The sequence below is a fragment of the Fundulus heteroclitus genome, chromosome 3 (genome assembly GCF_011125445.2).
Source record: "Fundulus heteroclitus isolate FHET01 chromosome 3, MU-UCD_Fhet_4.1, whole genome shotgun sequence".
Lineage (NCBI taxonomy): Eukaryota > Metazoa > Chordata > Actinopteri > Cyprinodontiformes > Fundulidae > Fundulus > Fundulus heteroclitus.
Genome location: NC_046363.1, coordinates 31,645,651 through 31,672,538, shown reverse-complemented (window position 1 = coordinate 31,672,538; position 26,888 = coordinate 31,645,651). Strand labels below are relative to the sequence as shown.

The 26,888-nt window shown below is 40.1% G+C and overlaps 1 protein-coding gene across 1 annotated transcript in view; it reads right to left on the bottom strand.

Annotated features, from left to right (window-relative positions):
* Window positions 1–18,610: 18,610 nt before the first annotated feature.
* LOC105917771 (sialic acid-binding Ig-like lectin 14) overlaps window positions 18,611–26,888 on the bottom strand; it is a 25,461-nt gene continuing 17,183 nt past the window's right edge. The window contains exons 6-9 of the mRNA XM_036127807.1: window positions 25,665–25,925; window positions 19,120–19,395; window positions 18,874–18,982; window positions 18,611–18,789 (exon numbers count right to left, since the gene is read on the bottom strand). Of these exons, the coding sequence (XP_035983700.1) occupies window positions 18,681–18,789; window positions 18,874–18,982; window positions 19,120–19,395; window positions 25,665–25,925 (755 nt within the window). The 3' untranslated portion in view covers window positions 18,611–18,680. The remainder of the gene's footprint in view (window positions 18,790–18,873; window positions 18,983–19,119; window positions 19,396–25,664; window positions 25,926–26,888) is intronic.

The following is a 26,888-nucleotide window of genomic DNA, read 5'->3' as shown; positions in this document are numbered from 1 at the left end:
AAAAATAGTAAATAGTTTGTACATGTATAGCACTTTATCAGTCCGACGACACCAAAGCACCTTACTTTACAATCAGTCGTTCACACCGTGACAGTGGTGAGCTATGTCTGTAGCCACAGTGTCCCTGGGTTCATACTGACAGAACTGAGGCTGCCATACACAGCCGCCACCAGGCCCTCTGACCACTGCCAGCAGCCAATTTGGGTGAAGTGCCTTGCCCAAGGACATAACAACTGAGATGGTTGGAGTGGGGAATTAAATCGGCAACCCGCTAGTTACTCCCTAGCTCCTGCACTAAATGTATTTCATTGGCAAAATGTATTTAATTTCTATTATCTGCATTCTCTTCCATAATCTATAACGCCCTAATAAAAGTTATACAGTTGTCTTTGGAACCAGCAGTCATGATCAGTGTGATATTAACCCAGTTTGTTTTTATTCATGTTTAAGCATTTAACGCGCTTCTTTTCTTCGTCTTGCAGACCTAGATCTATCAAAGCTATGAGGACTTAAAGGAGCAGTAAGCAATATTTCACCACTAGGTGGCGCTTGAGCACTGTCTGTAAACCAAAACAAGATGTGTGACAAGCCACGCCTCTCTTCACCTTCACTCCAGCTGCCACGTCCCCTCCTTTACCTTCTCACCCGTCGCCTCTCATGCGCATATTTGTAAACGTAATAAACAAAGCAAAACAGGATCACCTTTGGAGGAACATTTCTGCTGAAAAAGTAAGTAACTGATAACTTTTTAATGCTGTTAGCAAGAGAACATTTTGTTCTGCTGGGGGTGCTCACCGTCATGTTGCTCCGACGCTGCGGGGCTCTGAAGGTGGTATTTTAGGGCAGGGAGGGGCTAAGCCCTGATTGGCAGCCGTTCTCATGGACATTCACGCATTTGCTGCTGTCCCAGTTATGTAAACAAGAGACTGGAGTACAACACAGAGCGATGCAGTGTGTGTCATGACATTGTCAATCTACAATATTACCTTTTTTATTTTTCACATCACAATTTTTTCTTTCTTTCTATCTAAAATAGTGATGTTTCACTTATTGCTCCTTTAAAAGAGTAGGAATGGTTGTGTAGGGGTAAGAGCAGACCCCTACGAAACAAAAGTATATTGCAATATACTAGAATTTATGTTTCAATATATTAGGAAATATGTTTTGAATATATGAGAAATGTTTGCATATATTTGAAAATATATAAAAGAGTGAACAATTTAATGGGAAAATATATTAAATATAATTATATTTAGTTCCAAGAAGCCATGAATGCAGTTGGATTGAGAGGATATAAAGGTCAAACTACAGAATGAGGAAATAGGAATTGCAAAACAGTGACCTGCAGTTATGAGTGTTGCACATTGAGAAATCTTGTTCAATTGTGAGTACAGAAATATGTAATTTTCATTTATCATTATTGTTCTACAATTAATTGCTCACAAGATAAAAAAAAAAGTTTCAGTGGTTCTGTAGCGATCATTAAGACTCATGCAGTAATTTGCTGTTTCATTTGGCATCTGTCCATTTGTTTTCTGGCAGAATGCTACAACAGTCCTGGTAAGATTGTCCCAGACTTCATCTGTAATGCAAGAGAATATGTGCGTGTGTCTGTGTGAGAGGTCATATCTACAAAATAACATATTAAGACAGAAGAAACACCTTTTTTAAAATGTTTTTTTTTCCCAACACTAAACACAACTTAACACAAAAGTTAATGTATATACAGTATGTTAGAACAGCACTTCCAGTGACATCTACTGTTCATTGTACGTTCATTTGACCTCCAAATGGCTCAATGAGCTCAGCAGATAGAAAATAAAACTTGTGTACAAATATGAAGTCTCACTTTGATCATAAACTCAAGTTTTTTTTTACATTCTGGTGCATTTTTGGTAAAGCAAGTATGTTCTTTATTTATGAAGTTACTTGCAGTAGGTAGATTAGTAAGGGCTTCTTACCAAGTAAGAGTAGAGAAACTTGAGTAATAATGAGTCGAAATTAAAGAGTACAGTAAAACTACTCCCAAAAGTACATTATGTTTCACTAATGGAAACACATTTATATATTAACACAGATTGTTTTGATTTGTGTTACGACTTTTCCACCTCCAGTTAATAAAACACAACATTTAAAATTAGAATATTGCTTCAGGCCAATAAAAAGCAAAAGTTTTCATACAGAAATTGGGGAATAATAAAAAGTGGCACAAAGGTTGTATTTTTCAAAAGGTTACTCTTAATCTGATGTGTGTGTGACAAATTATCACATGAGGTAACTGTTGTTCTTGGAGTAGTAAAATTTATTTTCAAAATTCAGGTTTAAAACCCTGAATAAAATTATTTGTTACCTGCAGTGTGATGTTTGGTAAATCATTACAATAGAAACTTTAGCTCTTAGCTTAAAAAAACATGTGGTTTTTATTCATTATCTCTTGAGTTGATTCCATGAAGTCTGAAGGGTTTTGTCTTTCCAAGTTCTTCCTTTTCTTTCAACATCAAACTTTCAGGAAGTTTATATATTAGAAACTCCTCTGGACAATAGTGCTTCTTTCATGAGACTGATTGGATTAAAAATTTTAACTGTGACAAAAAGGATGCATATCATTTAATAACAAATATAAAACCCCTTAGTTAAATAACTTTTTGAATTGGTATCCAGTAATGATGTCATTTACTGACATTTTAGTTCCTCATTTTTACAAGGTTGTGTCAATGTGCTTTCTTAAATGTGTAGATTTACGGTCAATAAACAGCAAAAAACACTTTGCTGTGTTTGACATCTTACATGCCTGATAATATCAAAATGTGCAATCATCTGAAGATCAACCTATGCACAAATAAACTGCAAAACATAGGAAACGATTCAAAGTGAAAACCATTTATTTTGACTAGTTTTGAATAACAACATACTGCTTATCTCTGCACAGCGCACCGATTGACCAATTCCAGTTTTAAACTAAAGATTTTCTAATGTTCAGTATCTTACTGTTTTGATTTTGAAGAATTAAAAGTTCAAAGAACCTGAGCGAACTTTTTACAAAGAACTGACCAAAACAATATCCCTGTTGCAGCTGATTAATATGCCTCCGTCTTTAATAGCAACTCTTTCCTCACAGAGTGCCTTCACAGCACAAGCAGTTGATTGTCACCATTTTAAGAAATATTACAAAGTCCTGAAGTTTACTGACAACACAACGGTCATCTTCTGGGACGCTGATGAGTCGGTCTACAGATTATTGTGTTATTAAGCACATACCTGGCAATAAAGCTAATTTTGAATATGATTTTAACTGAATCCCAGCAGATGGCCATAGAGAAGTATTCAACATTGTTTAAAATACAGACAGCCAACAGAAAATAAACTAGATTGGTTAATGTGTACCAATACCTGATATATCTAAACAAGTTTTTAGTTAATATAACAAAAAGTATGGAAAGGATAAACATCATCATTACAAATTCTCCAAACATGCAACATATGTTTTTCAAATAATGGGATGTGTTGGATTTGTGGCAGACATAGTGTTTTCCTTGGTGGCAAAAAAGTTACATTTTAGTCTTATCTGATCAAAGAACCTTCCTCCATACATTTGGGGAGTCGCCCACATGCCTTTAGCAAACTCAAAACATGCATTCTTATTTTTAACACTGAGTGAGGACTACCTGCCTGGATTGTTGGAATGGTTGAAGAAGAAATTTGGAGAGCCTGGATAGAACCAATACACTCACCTACACACAGTGAACATCAACACTTTGCACAGAAAGGCTCAATCCTGGATTTGAACATTTGAACTTTAAGCTGCAAAGAAACAATGCTAACAACTGCACCACCATGTGGTGGAATATAAGCATGTATTGTATAAAATTACTGAACATTTCAGTCTTTCTCTGTACATCTTGAACAGCATCAAATAATTTAGTTTTGAAAAATTCCAGGTTTCACCATAATAATTCTTTTTCATTTAAATAATCTAAAATCTCCTAAAAATCAAGTATGAACAGTTTAGCGATAAGGCAAAACATGTTTTTTAAAATGACTCCAAAGTGAAAAAGGATGATGACATGTTTATCACTACCTAAAAATCCTCATAAAGACAATTGAAGAGGAAGCTGTTCATCCACATTATTCCCTTATGTTTTATTTGTTTTACTTTCTGTACCACGGTATTTTTCACACATTCAGAAATGGTTCTGCACATCCCTCTGAGTCCTAAATGTACTGATGTTCAAAGTCAATAAGACTGGTGTCTTAATGCACACACACAATCCCAGACAAATTGTAACAGCAAATGTTTGGAAAACCCATAAAGTGAGAAGTAACCTTACAAAAGGACAAAGCAGAATTTTAAACAAATACCTACACTGGCCAAAGTTCTAGACATGAGAACTAACAACTCCATACTCAACATAAAAAAATACTCAATAAACAATATATTTAAATTTCATAACCTCACCTAAGAGGGGGAAGAAGCAAAGAAACTACAAATTATTTGACAAACCTACACAATAATTCATCATACTCGTTGCATCTGGGGCATATATTGTGACAAAACTTATTCTTATCAAAAGCCAGTTACTATTTCTTTATCATAAACAATTTTAAACAAAGCTCTTTTTTTCCTTTTCCAGAACACATAAATGCTATTTTTCTTTCATAAACTTGACAAAAATCTAGTTTTCAGCTTGTAAGATCCCAGTGACAGCGATCCCTGGTGACGTGTCAGTGTGGACGGTGGACAATGACATCATACTCTGGTGACGTATCAGCTTTTTCCAGATACATGTACGTTTGATCAACTTCATTGTGTTTCATCTTTTTTCTTGTGTTCCTTTTAATGAAGAAAAAATTGTTGCAAATGTACATCATATATAACTGGGCCAATAAAGCATGAAATAAACACAATGTAACTTACCAAAGGTGCCACATGCAGATCATGCAGAAAACAGTTACACAGAGGGAAACCCCAGCAATGACCCAGGGAAGAGCTCCATAACCAGCCCCACAATCTTTCACATGATTAACTGTAAAATGACAGAAATACGGATCAAATGTGGTGAACTTCATTTAATGTGAAATAGTCTTTGACACTAATCCACAGACATTGAGTGAATATTTCAATCTACTTAAATATCACAGTATTAAATGCTTATGAAATTCCTTTTTTGCAGGTACTTTGCTGAAAACACAGTGGTGAAATTTTTGCTGTCTTCTCGAATCTAAGTTAACATACAAAATAGAGGAAATACGCATTTTACAGCAGTGGTTTAAAGTAACACATCTTGTAGCTGTACCTCCTTCTAACAGATCTTGATGGACTATGAGGTTTTTCTTTACTTCCCCATTTTCATTGCTGCTGGTGCATTCAACAGTGATGTTGCCAGGGTTTCTAACAGTTAAGGCGCTGTTGAGGATGTGATCTGACACCATGTTAGTGACAGAGTACTCAGTATGATTCTTCAGCAACAGCCAATGAATGGTGGGTAAAGGGAACCCTTTACTGATGCACACGCAGGTCATGACTTCCGTATGAAGCGCACATTTAGAGCTTTTCAGGATCTTTAAAAACACTAAACACACAGCAATCAATAGCAATCAATGCCTTAAAATTTCAGAAGAAATAAGAAAACTTTACACTTGAAATATTGATATCTGGTCTAAATACTGACCTAGAAAACCAAATAGAAACATAGACAAGATAACTTCATTGTCCAACACGTTTCCTGGGACTGAAATTTGTCTTTGACATCTGGCAACAATTCATACATAAAAAAACACATAGTTTAAAAAGCATAGGTAAAAGAAAAGCATTACTGAAAAACAATATCCAACACACAATGATCTGAGCAGTGACTGAGTAAAGAATGTCTTATTGAAAATGTAACCAGCAGATGGACAAGGGAGTCCCTTATAGGGAGGGAGTTTTTATATGTTTGTGTTTATGGGGCTCTTAGCCTTTTGCAGAAGACTAATTATTTTACTGTCTTGTTTAACTACCCGATTCAGCTTGTTCTTGTCTTTGACTAGAACAAGCTGAATTTCCATACCAATAGAACATGTTAAAAGACAAGCCACTTTCAATAAGTGCCCAAACCAACTGAAAGGTGTGCTTGTTATCATTTAAACTCTTTAACTTCCATTAAAGAAAGAGATGCTGCCTTCCTTTATTTAAAGCCATCATTTAGCTGAAAGTTTAGTCTCTTTTCTATAACTGTTCCAGGGTTTTTAGAATCAGTAACATGTTCCACTTCCTGCTTTCTCACGTCAATATGCATAAACGGAGGTCTGGTCTGGCTGCTCCCAAAAATTTTGTTTCATCTCTTCGTGACAAATAAAAATTTTAGCCAGTGCAGCTTTAAATTAGATCATACATCAACCTTCAGTATTTAACATTATTTGAAGGATACTGTGGCACAGAGGCAGGATGTTCGTTTTCAGCAAGATAAATTGATTGTAGTGAATAAAAAGGAAAGACTATGAAGTCATTTCTAGAAAATGGAAGAGTGTAAATTTAAAACATCAACTCTAATGTACAGAGACATAAAACAATTATATTTCTTTGCCATTAAAAAAAATATCTGTGACTTTCTATCACTGACACAGTGTTTGATGTGGCATTATTCTTTTCACACATTTGAAAGAAGAGTCTCTTTTGAATTAGGTTTGGGGTTCATACTCACAGTTTACTTTTAGAATCAAAGTCTCCTCAGTGGTTATGTTCCCTGTGAAGCTGACCTTACAGGTTATTTTGCTGTTGTGGTGTTCCGCTGATGGGTTTAAGGTCAGAGTTGAGCTGTGTCTCTGTGTGACAGCAGTCAGGTTCTCAGTTCTTAAAGCAGTGATGTTTCCTATCATAGATTCATTTTCTTCTTTTCCTCTCCACATCCAGGTGATTTTAGGAGGAGACCCAGAGCAGAGACCAGGAGCAGTGCAGGTTAGATTGGCCTGTTGTCCCTCAGTCAGTGGAGGATTAGTCACTGTGGGCCTCTGATTGAGATCTGATGGAAACATGGTTCACATGAAGATATTATAACTGATTTAAAATTAGGTTGAATCAAACTTTTTTTAAAAAGATATTACAATGTTGCAACTGGAGTGGGTTTAATTTGGTAATTTCTACTGTCTGCCAACAGATGTCACCAAAGGTTATTAGTTTTTTAAACACTAAAGACTAAAACTTAAGGAAAACTAGGAATACATTGTATATTTATAAACAGCCCTGAATTAAAGAACTTCATTTTTTTCTGTTATTGAAGACACATCCATCTTCTTTTCCATTGTAAAGACCATTTACTTTGAGCTGATATGATCCAGAATCAGATGTGGTGAGGTCATTGATCATGATGCTACAGTTTCTCTGGCCGACATCAGGATCCAACAGTGAAACCCATCCTAAGAATTCAGATGGAACCTTGTTGTGGTTAGTGTGAAAAATTATATCAGAGTCCAGACATTTCCTTCTCTTTGATTCACATTTGAACCAGACAATATTTTTTGGTGTAAATCCATCAGCAGCGATGAAGGAACATGGTATCACAACACAGAGTCCAGCCTCGGCTGTTATTTCTCCCTCAGTAAGAGTAATTCAGAATTCCCTTGAACAGAACGGTCTTCCCAAGGCAGATGTAACTGTAAACGTGAAGGAAAACCACAACAATTATCTTTTTTTCTTTTTTTTTTTCTTTTTTTCCCCCCAGTGTCCTGTCTAGCAATATGGCAATAGGAATTGATGTCTCAATGCCAGATAGAGCTCGACAGATTTTGCTTTTACAAGTGGAGCGAACAGCTTTCGCCATAGTGCTCCACTTGATTTATGCTTGTAAATAGCTTTATTATGATTCCTGCAAGGAGAATTTCAAATTATATGGACATGACAATGGGAGAGTAAAGGAAGAACAAAAAGTGAAAGAAAAGAAAAAAAAGAGTAGAGGTGAAAGAAAGGGGAGATAAAAGGGAGAGAATGATAAAACCTTCTTTGTCTGCTCCATCACCTGGAAAGAGACACAAAAAGAACAGCACAACCAACAGACATAAAGCAACAGATACACTCGAATAACACCTAGATGCCATTGCTAAATCATATATATTATTATGTAAGCTGACATGTGTAATGTGATATTTGAAAAAAGAAAGTGAAAGAACATAAATAAATAAATAAATTATAAGATTACTGTATATAAGTGAACACTTAATACCTGGGACCCAGCACCTGTGGGAGATGTGAAAGTGCACTAGTTTAGGTGAAGATTATCCAGAAATAGCTTGATAGTGATTGTGGAGAACCGAAGACCCACCTTCCCCGAGCACAGAGGCAGGCGTCAGGGGACCCGTAACCCCGGACTCCCAAAGGGGCCCCTAAAGCAGGTTGCCCAGGAGGGGCCGACACAGGATATCTGCAACCCCGACACAGGATATCTGCAACCCCCCCCCCCCCCCCAAGGACCCCCGAGGGGATTTCCTCGACCCCCGAGGAAATCCCCCAGCCACCGCAATGCCGACGCCCTCAAGAGCCGCGGGGACGAGCCCGTGGGCTCCGCCGGCAGCTAGCCCTGTTGAAGTGGTCCCGGCCATGGGCCCTGAGGGCCAGAGGCCCCAGGGGCGCCCCGCCCCCGCGACAGGGGCCCCGGCCACCCCCCGGGGGGCCAGGCCCCGCGAAGAGGCCGCCGGGAGTGGGCCGGCGCACGCCCGGGAACCCGCCCCAAACCCGAAGCCAACCAATGCGCCAGGGGGCCAAGGCGCCCGCCAACGAAGTGGAGGAGGGCAGGACGTGGGGGGATGGGCTCCGCACCTAGCGGAGACTTGAGATGTTCTTGGGAGAGGGAGCGGACCACACCCATACCTGGGGGGGGGGGGGGGGGGGGGGGGGAAATGGAAAACTCATTCACACCATCCCTCCCTTGTGCCCCACTCACCACACACAGAAAAAAAAAAAAGACGCTGTACACACATTCCCACATAACACTCACATCCAACACTGACCAAAGGGGGTGGGGGTCACCCCAAATCGACTATACGACTGCTTGTGCCCGACCCCCGGCCCCGGCCCCAGACCAGACGCCCCAAGAGGGCGGGCCAACACGACCCGCACGAGCCACCCGGCCAGAGCCCCCCCCTCCCCCTAAATACCTAATAAACCCCCTCCCTCACCCCACCTTACCCTTGCCATCCCTGCCCCCCGCCCCTCCTGGGGGGAGCGGAGGCATCAGCCCCAGACCTGGCAAGCCGCTGACTACACACCGCAGCCCCCCGCCAAGACCCCGGACACAGTGGCCCGCACCTCCTCCAGGCCCCCGACTCCTTGCCGCCATCGAAGAACGGGGGTGTGCAGAAGACCCCGATCCTCCTACGCCTGCTCAAATGCTGTGTTGTTGCATGTTGTTCTCAAGTGCGTTTAAAAACTGGGAGCGCCGAAGGGGATGCACGGCACAGCCCACCCCCCTTCCGGAAGGTAGCTGTTGCCAGCGCACCCCCTCCGGGCGACTGCCCAGAACCCTCAATGTCTAATTCTTTTTTTTTTTTTTTTGTAAAAACTTTTACTTTAAATTTGCAAATCGAGGGCAGATCAGGTGTTAATAAAAAAATATGTCTTGCTTACATTTATACGCAAAAAGAAAATAGATTCAATATGAAAGCTAAATATTGTCATATACAAATGTTTTAACCACTACATAGTTTAACAGAAGAAAATACCTGTATATGTGTTGGAGGCCCTCAGAGAGAATAGCACTGTTGTCCAGAAGAAGGTAAACATGATATAACTCTTCAGATTTTGCTCTCCCCTTTCACAGTGCAGCCTTCAGTGCAGCAGAGGCATTAAAAAAGCAGAAACAGAAAGACAGAAAGTTCCACACTGAAACACAAAAATATAGAAACACAGGATGTGTGGTATTTTTTAACCCGGTCATACCATTAGCACATTTTACCAAGGGGCGCTAGAAAGGCTTACTTTTCTACCCTTTTCACCCATCTGCTAAACAAAGGCTGATCATAAAAACTGCTTGGTAAAAATAGTAAATAGTTTGTACTTGTATAGCACTTTATCAGTCCGACGACACCAAAGCACCTTACTCTACAATCAGTCGTTCACACAGTGACAGTGGTGAGCTATGTTTGTAGCCACGCTGTCCCTGGGTTCATACTGACAGAACTGAGACTGCCATACACCGCCGCCACCAGGCCCTCTGACCACTGCCAGCAGGCAATTTGGGTGAAGTGCCTTGCCCAAGGACACAACAACTGAGATAGTCGGAGTTGGGGATCAAACCGGCAACCCGCTAGCTACTCCCTAGCTCCTGCACTAAATGTATTTCATTGGCAAAATGTATTTAATTTCTATTAGCTGCATTCTCTTCCATAATCTATAACGCCCTAATAAAAGTTATACAGTTGTCTTTGGAACCAGCAGTCATGATCAGTGTGATATTAACCAAGTTTGTTTTTATTCATGTTTAAGCATTTAACGCTCTTCTTTTCTTCATCTTGCAGACCTAGATCTGCCAAAGCTATGAGGACTTAAAGGAGCAGTAAGCAATATTTCACCACTAGGTGGCGCTTGAGCACTTTCTGTAGACCAAAACAAGATGTGTGACAAGCCACGCCTCTCTTCACCTTCACTCCAGCTGCCACCGTCCCCTCCTTTACCTTCTCACCCGTCGCCTCCTATGCGCATATGTGTAAACGTGATAAACAAAGCAAAACAGGATTACCTTTGGAGGAACATTTATGCTGAAGAAGTAAGTAACTGATAACTTTTTAATGCTGTTAGCAAGAGAACATTTTGTTCTGCTGGGGGTGCTCTCCGTCATGTTGCTCTGACGCTGCGGGGCTCTGAAGGTATTTTAGGGCAGGTAGGGGCTAAGGCCTGATTGGCAGCCGTTCTCATGGACATACATGCATTTGCTGCTGGCCCGGTTATGTAAACAAGAGACTGGAGAACAACACAGAGCGATGCGGTGTGTGTCATGACACTGTCAACCTACAATATTACCTTTTATTTTTCACATCACAATTTTTTATTTCTTTCTATCTAAAATATTGATTTTTTTTACTTATTGCTCCTTTAAAAGAGTAGGAATGGTTGTGTAGGGGTAAGAGCAGACCATTAGGAAACAAAAGCATATTGCAATATACTAGAATTTATGTTTCAATATATTAGGAAATATGTTTGGAATATATGATAAATGTTGGCATATATTTGAAAATATATGGATCAACAATTGATTGTTTTATATTGATTCTTATATCTTAAAATAAAATGATATTCAAGCAAAACTGGATGACAATATTGCATGTATGCTTACTGCAACTAAGTATTTTTATGAGTCAACTAAGCACCAAAAATATATTTTGCATGACATTCATTCTATTTTAGATTATATGGACTTATGATTTGACCAGCCCTGCGATAAACTGGCGACCTGTCGAGGGTGTACCCCGCCTGTTGTCCATTGAATGCTGGAGATAGGCACCAGCACCCTTCGTGACCCCAATAGGGATAGATGTGTAAGAAAATTCTATGGATGGATTGATGGATGATTTGACCATTTATGCTTGTAAATTGCAGATGACTGAACATTATGACTTAAGGCCCTTGCCTTAAGTCATAATGGCCGTTTACACTACACTTTTTTAACCGAGCCGAGACCAGTACGAGCTCGGTAACCGAGATAACTCCTGTGTGTAAACGGTCGGCAGACTGAACTGGACAGCGCTAAACATAACCAGACCATGCCAACTGGAGACCAGTTCCTGAGTAGGTCTCGGCCTGGTTTTTTTTTCTAGCCCGGTTATCTGATAAAGAGCGCATGAGCAGACCGCATCATCCCCTTACAGTCAGCTGACTGTCCACGTTTTTTCCGCCGTGTCTGGCTACCCGTCCCGATTCACACTTCAGACAAATTTCAGACATTCATAATAATACCAGCTTCCTTACCGTGCCCCACGATTTCCAGAGATGATTCTGCTTAGCAGTGTGATGAACCTCGGTGTCTGTCGTTGTTTCCTACGTCTGTAAATCCTTATTAGGCGTTTGTTTGTCTTATCCACGCCCCAAAAGCCGACTCTATCCAACCATAACATCCTGAATGTTACGGGCGCTTCTGTTTTGTTTTGCTGCTTCCGCCTAGTACCTAGTACCGCAGATCGTCACTAGGAGGCGAGGAGCAACCAAGGAACTGGGATAGTGTGGTGTGTAAATGGTCGTCTTGGCTTGGTTAACTGATCTAAGCTCAGACTGGTCTCGGCTCTGTTAAAAAAGTGTAGTGTAAACGGGCCTATAGATCTGTCATGTTTTTCAAGTGTTTTGCCCACATGCAGAAACATACGGGAGACCAGCACACAGTTTTAAGATGTTTATTTAAAGGAAAACAATGCAGAACCGAGGTTAGAGCTACTAGAAGCCTGGAACGAGGCCTGAACGTCGAAACGGGGTTGACTGTAAGGGAAAAGAGATAATGAGTAAACAGGTCGGAACCAGGAAGGTGCCTGATCGTGTGCAGCTCACCCTTAGTCGGAGAAATCAAGCTGGGGAGAGTAAGCACCGAGGGAACTAGTGTCTGCTCTAATAAGTGGGTGGTGACTGGAGGGCGGCTGATGGAGCTGGCGAGAGATCCGAGGCAACCCCCACAGGCAGGAGTGATAGACCGATTGACCAGAGTGTAGGAAGCAGAGGATGCCAGTGGAATCCGGGAGGGGGAACCTCAACCCGACTTGGTACATCCAAGAAAGTTTGAGGGGGAATGCCAGAGCAACATCTGAGCTTTGAAATTCCACTGGAACCAATCCTCTTCAGAACTCCAGGACAGGTGAGTGCATCCATGCACACCAAACTGTGACAAGAACAGGAGATCAAAATTAGTCCAGAGTCAGGGAGAACAAAAACTCATGGCAAGCAAAAATCCAAGGCTGGTCAGAGGCCACGTCATACCACGACTGGTTTAAGGCTCTGGCATCTTCCGTCTGTCTCTGCACTGCTTAAGAAGCCAACGGAATCTGCTTCTGATGAGCCGCAGGTGTGGGGCACGCCCCCACATAAACCAACCCCACCTGTGGGGAAAAAACCCCAGAGCCAAAGCAAACAGACAGCACCCTGACAAGATCATCATTAACAGTAGCAGAAAAATACACATAGTATAAAACTGTCACGTTCTGTTTTGGTTTATTATTTTTGTTAAGTAGCTTTTTCCTGCCTCTGGGTTTATTTCCATTTTTGGATTTTAGTTTAGCCTCTTTATTGTGTTATTGTTCGGTTTTATCTTAGGTCTTAGGTTTATTATCTAGTGTCCTGTCTGCTCCCTTAATCACTCACACCTGTCTTTGATTAGTTTCCCTCCGCTCACCTGTCTGTCGGCCTATTTAAACCTGCTCTAGTTCTCTGCTCCCCGTTGCTTTGTCTCTTGTCATCCATTCATTCGTTGCCTCAGTCTGGTCCCATTCGGTAAGAACCATCAGCACCTTGAGCCTGTCTATTATTAACCTGTCCTGTCTGTTTCTGCCCAGTTCTGTTTGCTGTCAGTTTGATGTCTGGATGTCTGCCTTACGTTCTGTTGGATTCTGTTCACCCATCTGTTTTCCTCTAATAAACACCATAAAACGCATGGAGACCATGTCTGGTTGAATACCAGGTTCATCCCCACTTTGATCATCACAAAAACGGTGTGTGTGTGTGTGTGTGTGTGTGTGTGTGTGTGTGTGTGTGTGTGTGTGTGTGTGTGTGTGTGTGTGTGTGTGTTTTTGAAAAGAAGCAAAGCTTTCCCAATCCTGCTGCTAAGGTTTTGGCTCAGTGGGGAGAAATAGATTTACATGTTTTGGTTTCTGTAAGGGACCTGTCAGGGTGTACCCCACCTCTCGCCCTGTGAACGCTGGAGATAGGCACCAGCAACCCCGTGACCCCATGAAGGATTAAGTGGTTTGGAAAATGGATGGATGGATGGTTTCTGTAAGGTTGTTCCCCTTTTCACAATCATTAACTAAGATGTTGCAATGGCCAGTGTTTATGAAAAGATGGGCCAGATGATGACCACCGTGTGCCAGAAAATGGACAGTAAGTTATACTGCAAGCCTTTTTTGTATTCATATAGATCCATTTTGTTGCACAAGACAGATATGACTACCTAGGGTTGGAGTAATTACAGAAAAACCCATGCATACATAGATGGGGCGAGCATTCAAACTCCATGGACACCATCTGAGATTTTAACCCAGGACTTGCACAAGTACCACTGGAGGCCCAATTAAGTCTTTCAATAAATCATTTCACTTGTCTTATTTAATTTTATGCTTTAAAGGTTTTCCGATTTTTTTATTATTATTATTTATTTTTTTTTTGGTCCTTCAATGAAAGGAAAAGTTATCTAAAAAATGCAGTATATTTCAATATAAAACTATTTTCACCTGCTAACACATTGTAAAGCCATTTTTATCAAACTTAGGAAATAGGTCCTTGACCACCTACTTCTATTTGTTTCATATATTCATTCTAAAGAGCAAGTTTTCGTATTCCTTCCACAGCAGTGCCATGAAAATTTAATTAAATTTTTCTGAGGTTTCTGACATGTGAATGTCAAAAGTGAATACCAAAGGACCTGCTCAGGGGAGGTCATCTTTGTTGCTTTGCTCAAAAACTGTCAAATCAGAAAATATTCTCCAGTAACAGCACAGTGGTTACTAAAAAGAGGAGCTGAAATGTCTGAGGGTGCTCAAAAATGTATGAAGTTTCCACTCACTCCCGAAGGACAAGAGAATCACAGAAGAGTGGCTGAAGTTAATTTCTGGGGACTTTACTTACCTGTGGGAGAATTCAAGTCATGGTTTTCAAACAGACGGATTTAAAAAAACAAAAAAAAACTTCTGTACCAACACGGAAGGAGGCGACCACAATGCTGTCATGACCTGTAAGTTTACTTCATCCCTAAATGCTGTCAAATTTAAGGAAGGTGTCTTAATAACTAAAAAATAAAATTAGCTGATTGATGCCAAACTGCTGCCTGCGGCATGATTTTCCTGTCGCTGCCCGGGAGAGCGAGCTCTCCTCCCCAGTCACCATGGTATATAATTATATTTAGTTCCAAGAAGCCATAAATGCAGTCGGATTGAGAGGATATAATAGGCAAGGCAAGGCAAATTTATTTATATAGCACAATTCAGTACAGAGACAATGCAAAGTGCTTTACATGATTAAAATATAGGAACAAAAGCAAGTAGGGATAGAATGTAGAAACAAAAAAGAACATTAAAAACAGTAAAACAGTTTAACTACAACATTCAAAGGCAATTTTAAACAAATGTATTTTTAATCTCGATTTAAAGGAACTCAGGCTTTCCACACTTTTACAGTTTTCTGGAAGTTTGTTCCAGATAAGTGGAGCATAGGAACTAAATGCTGCTTCTCCATGTTTGGTTTGTGTTCTAGGTATGCAGAGCAGGCTGGAGCCAGAAGACCTGAGTGTCTAATAGTCAAACTACAGAATGAGGAAACAGGAATTGCAAAACAGTGACCTATAAATAGTGCAGTTATGAGTGTTGCACATTGAAAAATCTTGTTCAATTATGAGTACAGAAATGTCATTTTCATTTATCATTTTGTTCTACAATTGCTCACAAGATAAAAGAAAGTTTCAGTGGTTCTGTAGCGATTACCAAGACAAATGCAGTAATTTGCTGTTTCACATTTATATATTAACACAGACTGTTTTGATTTGTGTTACAACTTTTCCACCTCCAGTTAATAAAACACAGCATTTAAAATTAGAATATTGTTTCAGGCCAATAAAAAGAAAAACGTTTCATACAGAAATTGGGGAATAATAAAAAGTGGCACAAAGGTTGTATTTTTCAAAGGGTTACTCTTAATCTGATGTGTGTGTGACAAATTATCACATCAGGTAACTGTTGTTCTTTGAGTAATAACATTTATTTTCAAAATTCTGTTTTAAACTCCTGAATAAAATTTTTAGTTACCCCCAGCATGATGTTTGGTAAATCATTTTAATAGAAACTGTAGCTCTTATCTTAAGAAAACATGTGGTTTTTATTAATTTCCTCTTGTGTTGATTCTGTGAAGTCTGAAGGGTTTTGTCTTTCCAAGTTCTTCCTTTTCTTTCAACATCAAGCTTTCGGAAAGTTTATATATCAGAAAGTCCTCTGGACAATAGTGCTTCTTTTATGAGACTGATTGGAGTCATAATTTTTACTGTGACAATAAGGATGCATATAATTTAATAACAAATATAAAACCCCTTAGTTAAACAAGTTTTTGAATTGGTTTCAGCTAATGATGTCATTTACTGACATTTTAGTTCCTCATTTTTACAAGGTTGTGTCAATGTGCTTCCTTAGGTCAATAAACAGCAAAAAACACTTGCTGTGTTTGACATCCTACATGCCTGATAATATCCAAATATGCAATCATCTGAAGATCAACCTATGCACAAATAAACTGTAAAACACATGAAAAGATTCAAAGTGAAAACCATTTATTTTCACTAGTTTTGAATAACAACATACTGCTTATCTCTGCACAGCGCACCGATCGACCAATTCCAGTTTTATATTAAAGATTCTCTAATTTTCAGTATCTTACTGTTTTGATTTTGAAGAATTAAAAGTTCAAAGAACCTGAGGGAACTTTTTCGAAAGAACTGACCATATTTGTCCAAAACAATATCCCTGTTGCAGCTGATTTATGTGCCTCTGTCTTTAATAGCAACTCCTTCCTCACAGAGAGCCTTCATAGCACAACAAGCAGTTGATTGTCACCATTTTAAGAAATATTACAAAGTCCTGAAGTTTGCTGACAACAACAGTCCTCTTCTATGACGCTGATGAGTTGGTCTACAGATTACTGTGTTATTAAACACATACCTGGCAATGAAGCTAATTTTGAATCTGATTTTAAAGGCATACTATGCAACATTTTTCAATTAATTAATGTGTTACATACCGTTTTGGATGATTAAATGAGTCATTTCAGGTCAAACAAAGGTTTTCTCGGCTGCCCTGGTGGTCTGTAGGGGAAATACCATACTTGCAATTGCAGGAGCCCTCGGCTCGCACCCACAGGCTCAGAAGTCTGGTGCATCACGAGAGTCGGTCTTGCTTTACGGCAAGAACTGCTACACGCCCCCAGTGAAAGGCATGCTCGTTGCTAGCGCAGTGGCGATATTTGTGCAGTTATCATGGCGGAACCAGCGAGAAAACAGCGAAAGCCCATGTCAGAGCAGGCGAGAAAGAGGAAAAGGGCTCTGGACAGAGAGAAGAGTCATACACGGGTGAACATCGAGCAAGCTTTTTCCGAATGGCGAGAGCTAAAAGAAAAAGAAGGCTGCAAGGCCGACGCGGGCCTCGCGTTTCTGCTGATGCGATTGTAAGTAACATTGGAATGGTTTCTCTCTCTCTGTGTGCATGTTCATACTTTCACTGTGTTAGTCATTGTTTGTACTGCCGTTTTTTTTCTACTTTTTGTTGCGTTCGCCTGTCTGCTAAGCTCAAAACAACCGCGCCTGGCTTGACGGAGAAACCAGAACAGCTGAGCATCTTTACGACAGTGCACTTTTACTCTCGCCCTCTGGGGGGAGCCTCGCTGGAAAATCAACCCCGGTTGCATAGTATACCTTTAACTGAATCCCAGCAGATGGCGGTAGAGAAGTATTCAACATTGTTTACAATACAGACAGAAATTAAACTAGATTGGTTAATGTGTACCAATACCTGATATATCTAAACAAGTTTTTAGTTCATGTAACAAAGTATGGAAAGGATAAGCATCATCATTACAAATTCTCCTAACATGCAACATATCTTTTTAAATATTGGGATGTGTTGGATTTGTGGCAGACATAGTGTTTTCCTTGGTGGCAAAAAAGTTAAATTTTAGTCTTATCTGACCAGTGAATCTTCCTCCATACATTTGGGGAGTCGCCCACATGCCTTTAGCAAACTCAAAACATGCATTCTTATTTTTAACACTGAGTGATGACTTCCTGCCTCGATTGTTGGAATGGTTGAAGAAGAAATTTGGAGAGCCTGGATAGAACCAATACACTCACCTACACACAGTGAACATCAACACTTTGCACAGAAAGGCTCAGTCCTGGATTTGAACCTTTGAACTGTAAGCTGCAAAGAAACAATGCTAACAACTACACCACCATGTGGTGGAATATAAGCATGTATTGTATAAAATGACTGAACATTTCAGTCTTTCTCTGTACATCTTGAACAGCATAAAATAATTTAGTTTTGAAAAATTCCAGGTTTCACCATAATAATTTATTTTTCATTTAAATTATCTAAAATCTTTTTTTAATTTAAACAAATACTTATGCTGGCCAAAGTTCTAGACATGAAAACTAACAACTTCATACTCAACATAAAAAAATACTCAATAAACAATATATTTAACTTTCATAACCTTACCTAAGAGGGGGAAGAAGCAAATAAACTACAAATTATTCGACAAACCGACACAATAATTCATCATACTCGTTGCATCTGGGGCATATCTTGTGACAAAACGTATTCTTATCAAGAGCCAGTTACTATTTCTTTCTCATAAACAATTTTAAACAAAGCTTTTTTTTTCCTTTTCCAGAACACATAAATGTTCTTTTTCTTTTATAAACTTGACAAAAATCTAGTTTTCAGCTTGTAAGATCCCAGTGACAGCGATCCCTGGAGACGTGTCAGTGTGGTCGTTGGACAATGACATCATACTCTGGTGATGTATCAGCTTTTTCCAGAGACATGTACGTTTGATCAACTTTAGTGGGTTTCATCTTTTTTCTTGTGTTCCTTTGATGAAAAAAAAAATTGTTGCAAATGTGCATCCTACATAACTGGACCAATAAAGCATGAAATAAACACAATGTAACTTACCAAAGGTGCCACATGCAGATCATGCAGAAAACAGTTACACAGAGGGAAACCCCAGCAATGACCCAGGGAAGAGCTCCATAACCAGACCCACAATCTTTCACATGATTAACTGTAAAATGACAGAAATACGGATGAAATGTGGTAAACTTAATTTAATGTGAGATAGTCTTTCAGACTAATCAACAGACATTGGGTGAATATTTGAATCTAGTTAAATATTTAAAGTAACACATCTTGTAACTGTACCTCCTTCTGACAGATCTTGATGGACTATGAGGTTTTTCCTTACTTCACCATTTTCATTGCTGCTGGTGCATTCAACACTGATGTTGCCATGGTTTCTAATAGTTAAGGTGCTGTTGACGATGCCATCTGACGCCATGTTAGTGACAGAGTACTCAGTATGATCCTTCAGCAACGGCCATTTAATGGTGGGTATAGGAAACCCTTCAGTGATGCACACACAGGTCATGACTCCCGTATGAAGCACACATTTAGAGCTTTTCAGGATCTTTAAAAACACTGTAAACACAGAGCAATCAATAGTGTTAAATATCTCATAACTGTATTATGAAAGAGATCTGTGATTTTCTGAAGTTTGTGTGGCAGATCTTTGAAATTAGCCCAGTGATATAAAACAGCAATTTAAAATAATATTTCAGGCATTAAAAGAAGTGCTTAAAATTTCAGAAGAAATAAGAAAATTTTACACTTCAAATATTGATATTTGGTCTAAATACTGACTCAGAAAACCAAATAGAAACATAGACAAGATAACTTCATTGTCCAACATGTTTCCTGGGTCTAAAATTTATCTTTGACATCTGGCAACGATTCATACATAAAAACACAGTTTAAGAAGCATAGGTAAAAGAAATGCATTACTGAAAAACAACATCTAACACACTCAAAACCGTGCTATAAAAACATCATAAGAATTAATAAATTAATAAATTAATTATGTGAAACTCCACAATGATCTGAGCAGTGACTACGTAAAGAATGCCTTATTCAAAATGGTAACAGCAAAGGGACAAGGGGTTTTTATACTTGACTGTCTTTGTTAATGGTGCTCTTAATCTCTTGCCAGATGGCAGCAGCTGAAAGGAGGATTGCAAAAGATGGGATGGGTTTTTGTAGATATGAATATCTTCATTCCTCAAAGGCTGTTTATGTAAATCAAGAGGAGGCATTTGCTGAAGAATGTGTTACTGTCTTGTTTAACAACCCGATTCATTTTGCTTTTGTCTTCGACTAGAAAAAGCTGAATTTGAGTAGACCATGTTTAAAGACAGGTCACTTTTAATAAGTGCCCTATACATCAATTTTAAGGTTTGACCATTACCATTAAAACTCTTTAACTTCCTTAAAAGAAAGAGATACTGCCTTCCTATATTTACAGCCACCATTTAGCTGAAAGTTCAGTCTCTTTTCTATTACTGTTCCAGGGTTTTTAGAATCAGTCACATGTTCCACTTCCTGCCTTCTCACGATAATATTCCTAAATGGATGTCTGGGGCCCGTTCTCCATACGTCGCTTAAAACATCCGAGATCAAATGACACATCCAAGATGATTTCATCCGGCTAACCATGATCCGGCTAATTGGGTTCTTCGAACACACCTGTTGTTTATGATTAGTATGGCTAGCTTGAGTTATCTGAGATAGTTTAAAAGGGGAAATGTGTTGATAGTAGAAACATTGATCCGCAGCGCTGCTATTGGCTGTTCAGCATGGCCAAAGAACGCCCACAGTTTTTCTCCCAAGCAGAACAAGAGCTTTTAATGGAAGGTTATGCCGAATTTGAGTCATTACTTAAAACGACAGGGGATTTACACAGTAGTCACAAAAAAGTTACTGTAATATTACAAGCAATAGTGAATTAAAGAGTTTTAAACAACTTTAAGATAACTATAACCTAGAAAAATGTGATTTCTTTAGATACCTTCAGCTAAGATACCATTACAATAAAAATATAACATTTTTGGAGGAGGGTGAGACAGGTATATTTAAGATCTTATTAGAATCCAGCAATGGAAGACCTCCAAAAAAAAAAAAAAAACAATATCCAAACTTTACTCATGTCTACAAACACAGAAAAAAATGTAATACAACAGATCTTAAGGTTAAATGGGGAAATAAGCTAAAATAACAATAACTGATGATGTTTGGTTAAATATTTGTAAATCTGTGATCCACACGTCAAGTTCTGACCTATGGAGAGAATTTTCCTGGACATGCATGGTGCATGGTGCATGAAGATTATAACGCACAATAAATAAATAAGGTAATTATTACAAAGGCAAATAAAAGAATAAGCTAATTAAAAGAGATATATACATTTATGTCTCACTGTATAATTTAATTTCTACCTACATTTATTAATTTGGTGGCAATTAATTGTATGCTTATTTATTTATTGAGCATTTATTTATTTCTGTATTTATTTTTAGATATGGAAGACTTGGTCCTCCATACACTGGTGGAGTGGGCGGGACATTGCCAATCATTTAGCTGGGCTGCTGTCACACCTGTGGGTGATTGTGGTTCTTGTGACGAGCGAGGCAGTGAAGGAGGCTGCAGCAGCAGAGGACTTTTGAAAAAATACGATTAATTAAAAGGACGGTGCGGGAAGGCTCTGGGAAAAAGAAGAGTACCTTCACCTCGGGAAGGATCTACCCAGAGGGGAGCGTCGGATGTTTTGGCCGGAATTAAGTTTGTTTCGTTTTGTTCGATTTGTTTGGGAAACCGGCTGGACGCTAACAAGGAAAAGCACCGGGAGAGTTAAACGCCAGCTAGGAATAGGGCTTGGTCGTCATGACGTATTACTTTGTGTGGCCGCCATATTGAAAGCCTCCGCGGCTCCGCCCCCGCTACTCAGACTACTGCCTATGACTACCGCGTACTGTACTCCCTCTCTCAGCCGTGTTTTAATTTGATTAATTTTACCGTAACTTCATTTCAACCATGGTAAACCGTTGCTGTGTTGTGGGCTGTAACAGCGCAACACATGATCGCCATGGGAAAAACATAGAAAATGGGTTAACTTTCCACCGCTTTCCTGCCTGGAGGCGCAACCACGGAGAACAAGTGTCTGCGATAACAAAGAGTTGTCGGCTCGCTTGGATCGCGGCTTTAAGACTACCGATCATAACTTTCCACAGTATCCCGATGTCAATGAGAGTGTGTTCCCTGCATTTTCATTCTGGTAAGTTAAAGATGTACGGTTTTATTTAATAGCCTACAGTTTCTTTCCTTCAGCCGCGACACCACATACATGCACATAAATAATAAAACGGCAGCGGGAAAAGGCTCAAATACGTGAGAAACCCGGAGGGTTTAGGGAGGGCTGGCAGTTAACGTTACTAACTAAACGTTTGAAACACATAGCAGCTCGTTAAAAGTACATTACATGCGTGAGTGGTTGTTAGCGCTAACGGTTAGCAGGTGTCAGAGCCCATCTGAGCGCAGCTTACCTTTGTACGGATTACTGTGTTCCCACTGTTTGCTGGCTTTATGATCTACAGCTCCTGAACCCATCCATTCATGAACTGCACATGAGACTCCAAGGATTTGTAGCTTTGGAACTTTTATAAAGTATAGGCGCTCACATCGCAAACAAGGTAGCCGAAGACGTCCGATATGCAAAACAGTGGCAACAAGTGGTCGTCGGCGCTCCATAATAATGCTGATTTTGTCAACATACCGGTCCCCGATTTCTCTATTTAATGTGTCCCGGTAAATTTCAGATCCTTTTGGGGATTTTAACATATTTTTTTATATCTATTCTTTCTCAACTCTACTTCTACGTCTCTTCGTTCAACAACGTTATGTCAGAGGTATTTTAACGTTGCGTTGCTGTCAATATGGCCGCCACGTCCCACAATGCAACGCGGATCCCGAGCCCTATAACCACTGAAGAACCACGAGTGGTGTATTTTAAGGAAAAGAAGAAAACTACCTGCATATTAAGGATCAAAGAGAAAAAAAGAAAATAAACTATTGAACGGAGCGTCTGATGGACGAGGGATCGCTAGGGCTCGCCCTTCCTCAGGATCAGTTGGTTGGGGGACTCTGATCAGAAATCTAAGGTAAGCCCCCACCACACTGTGTGTTCCGCGTCAGGTGCCCGTTTTTTTTTTTTTTTTTTTTGTTCACCGTTTCCTCTTATTCACAGTACCATGTTTATTACGACCCCTATTTTCTCTCAATGAGAAGACAGATAAAACGACCCAGAGTGAGAGGTAGCGGGACGTAACAATTGCTAAGAAACATGTTTTCCTATTTTACAAATGCTGGTTAAATGTCCCTAGAGGAATGCCCAAATGTTTTTAGCCGCACACCCCCTTCAATGTCCCAACCGGGTTGACGCACTGGAGGAGCTTTGCAGTTACAACAACACAAATATCATAACAAAGGTTATGGAAATAAAATTAGAACATAATTTGATTTAAAATTAGACACAACATCCACAACAGAATCCTAAGAATTTTCAGGTGCATCGGCTCAGCGTGAAGCGAGAGAAAGAAAGAGACGCTCAGGTCAGCCACACCTCAACAACCTGAGACTTTCAGCAGGTAGACACGCCCATGGCAACACACCTTAGCTCCCCGCAGGCCCACCGCCGGTTGGCGGTTTCCCTGTTCCTGTCTGAATATGCCCTAAAACTGCCTCTTTGAATGAACTGCGTCTGTCTGAATCACAGTGAAAAGTATTGCTGCTCTGTGCGTAAGCGTAGTCGAAAAATCGCATTCCACACTCTCTTGGATCCTCTCCTCCTGCATCGCTAACCTTAGATGTCTCAATAACTTCCTCTATATTTCGTCTTAAAATGAGGCGTAGAAGAAGATTTTTTTTAAATAAATTGTCGTATCAATAAAAACAATTTTATTACATTTACGGTTTTTGATTTAAATATTTACAAAGGAAATGTTTATTTGCACGTCTTTATGGTGTGGGGAAAAAAACACTGTCAGACCCCGTTCCATTTTTCACCTCGTGCACCCCCTAGCGGCACCACACTGCCATAGGGTATCCGCCCTGTGATTTGGAGAGAGTGTTTGAAAGAACAAAGGATCCTGCTAAAACATGCAGTGACCTAAAACCCAACTCTGACTCCAGTCTCCTTCCACCTCAAGTAGTACTGGTACCAAACCCGGAAAGCTCAGTTGCACAACTAATTAACGGGTTAGGATCACTAGTAGCACACTTTTTATAGAAAAAAATGTTGATGCCGGCGTCTTTGTTTATGAGTCATAGCAGCCGGCAATGGGACCTGAACTAAGCATAACAAAAAGAATGGTACGATGAAAACGGCACCGTTATTTAAAATGTTCAAAACCCAATAAAATTGATGACAATAGGTCCGCAAACAATTTTAAACTTGAATGATAATGCGATTAACAAAAAGTTAGCTACACAATTATCTATTTTCGTAATATCGAACTGTGCCCACCACTGCTTAAAAGCACATGAATCATGAATGTACAGGGGTTGGCCAATGAAACTGAAACACCTCTCATTTTAGTGTGGGAGGTTTCATAGCTAAATTGGACCAGCCTTGTGGCCAATCTTCATTAATTGCACATTGAACAAATAAGAGCAGAGTGTGAAGGTCCAATTAGCAGGGTAAGAGCACAGTTTTGCTCAAAATATTGCAATGCACACAACATTATGGGTGACATACCAGAGTTTAAAAGAGGACAAATTGTTGGTGCACGTCTTGCTGGCGCATCTGTGACCAAGACAGCAAGTCTTTGTGATGTATCAAGAGCCACGGTATCCAGGGTAATGTCAGCATACCACCAAGAAGGACGGACCACATCCAACAGGATTTACTGTGGACGCAAGAGGAAGCTGCCTGAAAGGGATGTTCGGGTGCTAACCCGGATTGTATCCAAAAAACATAGAACCACGGCTCCTCAAATCACGGCAGAATTAAATGTGCACCTCAGCTCTCCTGTTTCCACCAAAACTGTCTGTCGGGATCTCCACAGAGTCAATATACACGGCCGGGCTGCTATAGCCAAACCTTTGGTCACTCGTGCCAATGTCAAACGTCGGTTTCAATGGTGCAAGGAGCGCAAATCTTGGGCTGTGGACAATGTGAAACATGTATTGTTCTCTGATGAGTCCACCTTTACAGTTTTCCCCACATCCGGGAGAGTTGCGGTGTGGAGAAGCCCCAAAGAAGCATACCACCTAGACTGTTGCATGCCCAGAGTGAAGCATGGGGGTGGATCAGTGATGGTTTGGGCTGCCATATCATGGCATTCCCTTGGCCCCATACTTGTGCTAGATGGGCGCGTCACTGCCAAGGACTACCGAACCATTCTGGAGGACCATGTGCATCCAATGGTTCAAACATTGTATCCTGAAGGAGGTGCTGTGTATCAGGATGACAATGCACCAATACACACAGCAAGACTGGTGAAAGATTGGTTTGATGAACATGAAAGTGAAGTTGAACATCTCCCATGGCCTGCATAGTCACCAGATCTAAATATTATTGAGCCACTTTGGGGTGTCTTGGAGGAGCGAGTCAGGAAACATTTTCCTCCACCAGCATCACGTCGTGACCTGGCCACTATCCTGCAAGAAGAATGGCTTAAAATCCCTCTGACCAAGATTCCCAAGATGAATTGACGCTGTATTGGCCGCAAAAGGAGGCCCTACACCATACTAATAAATCATTGCGGTCTAAAACCAGGTGTTTCAGTTTCATTGTCCAACCCCTGTAAGATAAATTATGATTTGGCATGATTTCGAACTCCATATTCAAGTTTACTCACAAGTCACTTTTACGTCAGCGGAAACAGACACCATGCTGCCCAGATGAGTTGCTGTGCAGAAATATTGTCCAGAATCCTCAGCTGTCACATTTGAAACGACAAGTGTTGCCGATCCAGTGTCATTATGGAGGTGAATTCCACTTGGTGAATGCTTGGTCCACACAATAAGTGGCTGAGGGAAACTGTCAGTACTGCAAGTCAGATTCAGAGTATCTCCCTCCTTCACAGTTGTAGCTCCAGTGATGTGAGATTGTCTTTTATCTGTTTGTGACAAAACAGCATTTTAGCCAGTACATTTCTAAATCATAGATCATGCATCATCCTTTAGTGTATAACATTGTTTGAAGGAAGCTGTGGCTCAGAGGCACAATTTTAGTTTTTAGCAAGATAAATTGACTGCAGTGAATTATCAGAAACAGAGTGAAGTCATTTCTAGAAACTGGAAGAGGGTAAATTTTAATCTTAAATTTGTATGCACTGCATGAAAAGTGTGATTTTCGTCACTATGCGGCACTGTAGATTGTCGCGGAAGTTCAGGTTAACGGCTGTTTGCGGTAATTTGCAGGCAACACCGAAAACTGCCGTGAATTGTCAGAAATTGACGTGGGCCTTGCTTGGCGTGGTTCCCCCATGACCCCCCCTCCTCCTAATTCTAGGGGAGGCTTTAACATGTAAATGAAAATGCTGTGAGCTATACAAATGCAAATCAGGGTTGCAGGGGGAGTTTACCCATGTCTCGCATTCAACTCCCCTTCAGCTCCTCTTGGACGCAATCTACAACTTTCAGCCAGTCCGCAGACTGACAAGAAGAAACTGCTGATTGCTATCAGTGGACTGTCTCATGTGAGTCAGTCGAGTCGGTACTGAAGCAATGCCAAGAGCGTGGAAATGTTCAAGTCAGAAGTTTTGGTTGGGTCATTCAGGTTAAAGTAAATGAAATGGGGTTTAATGAACTAAAAATAAGTCCCACTTTAATGGAGAGGTATAGTGAGGATTTAACTATATATACAGATGCATATAAACTAACTGATAAAAGAATGGGTGTTGCTTATGTCATTCCAAAATTAAACATTAAAGTTGGAAAAAGAATGAGTGATGATTTAGCAGTTTACACAGCGGAATTGATTGCTGTGTGGCTAGCTTTGCTTTGGGTGGAGGTCAATAGGCCAAGGAAGGCAAGCTTCAGATTCCAGCTCAGCTTTAATCAGTATTAAAACATTTCAG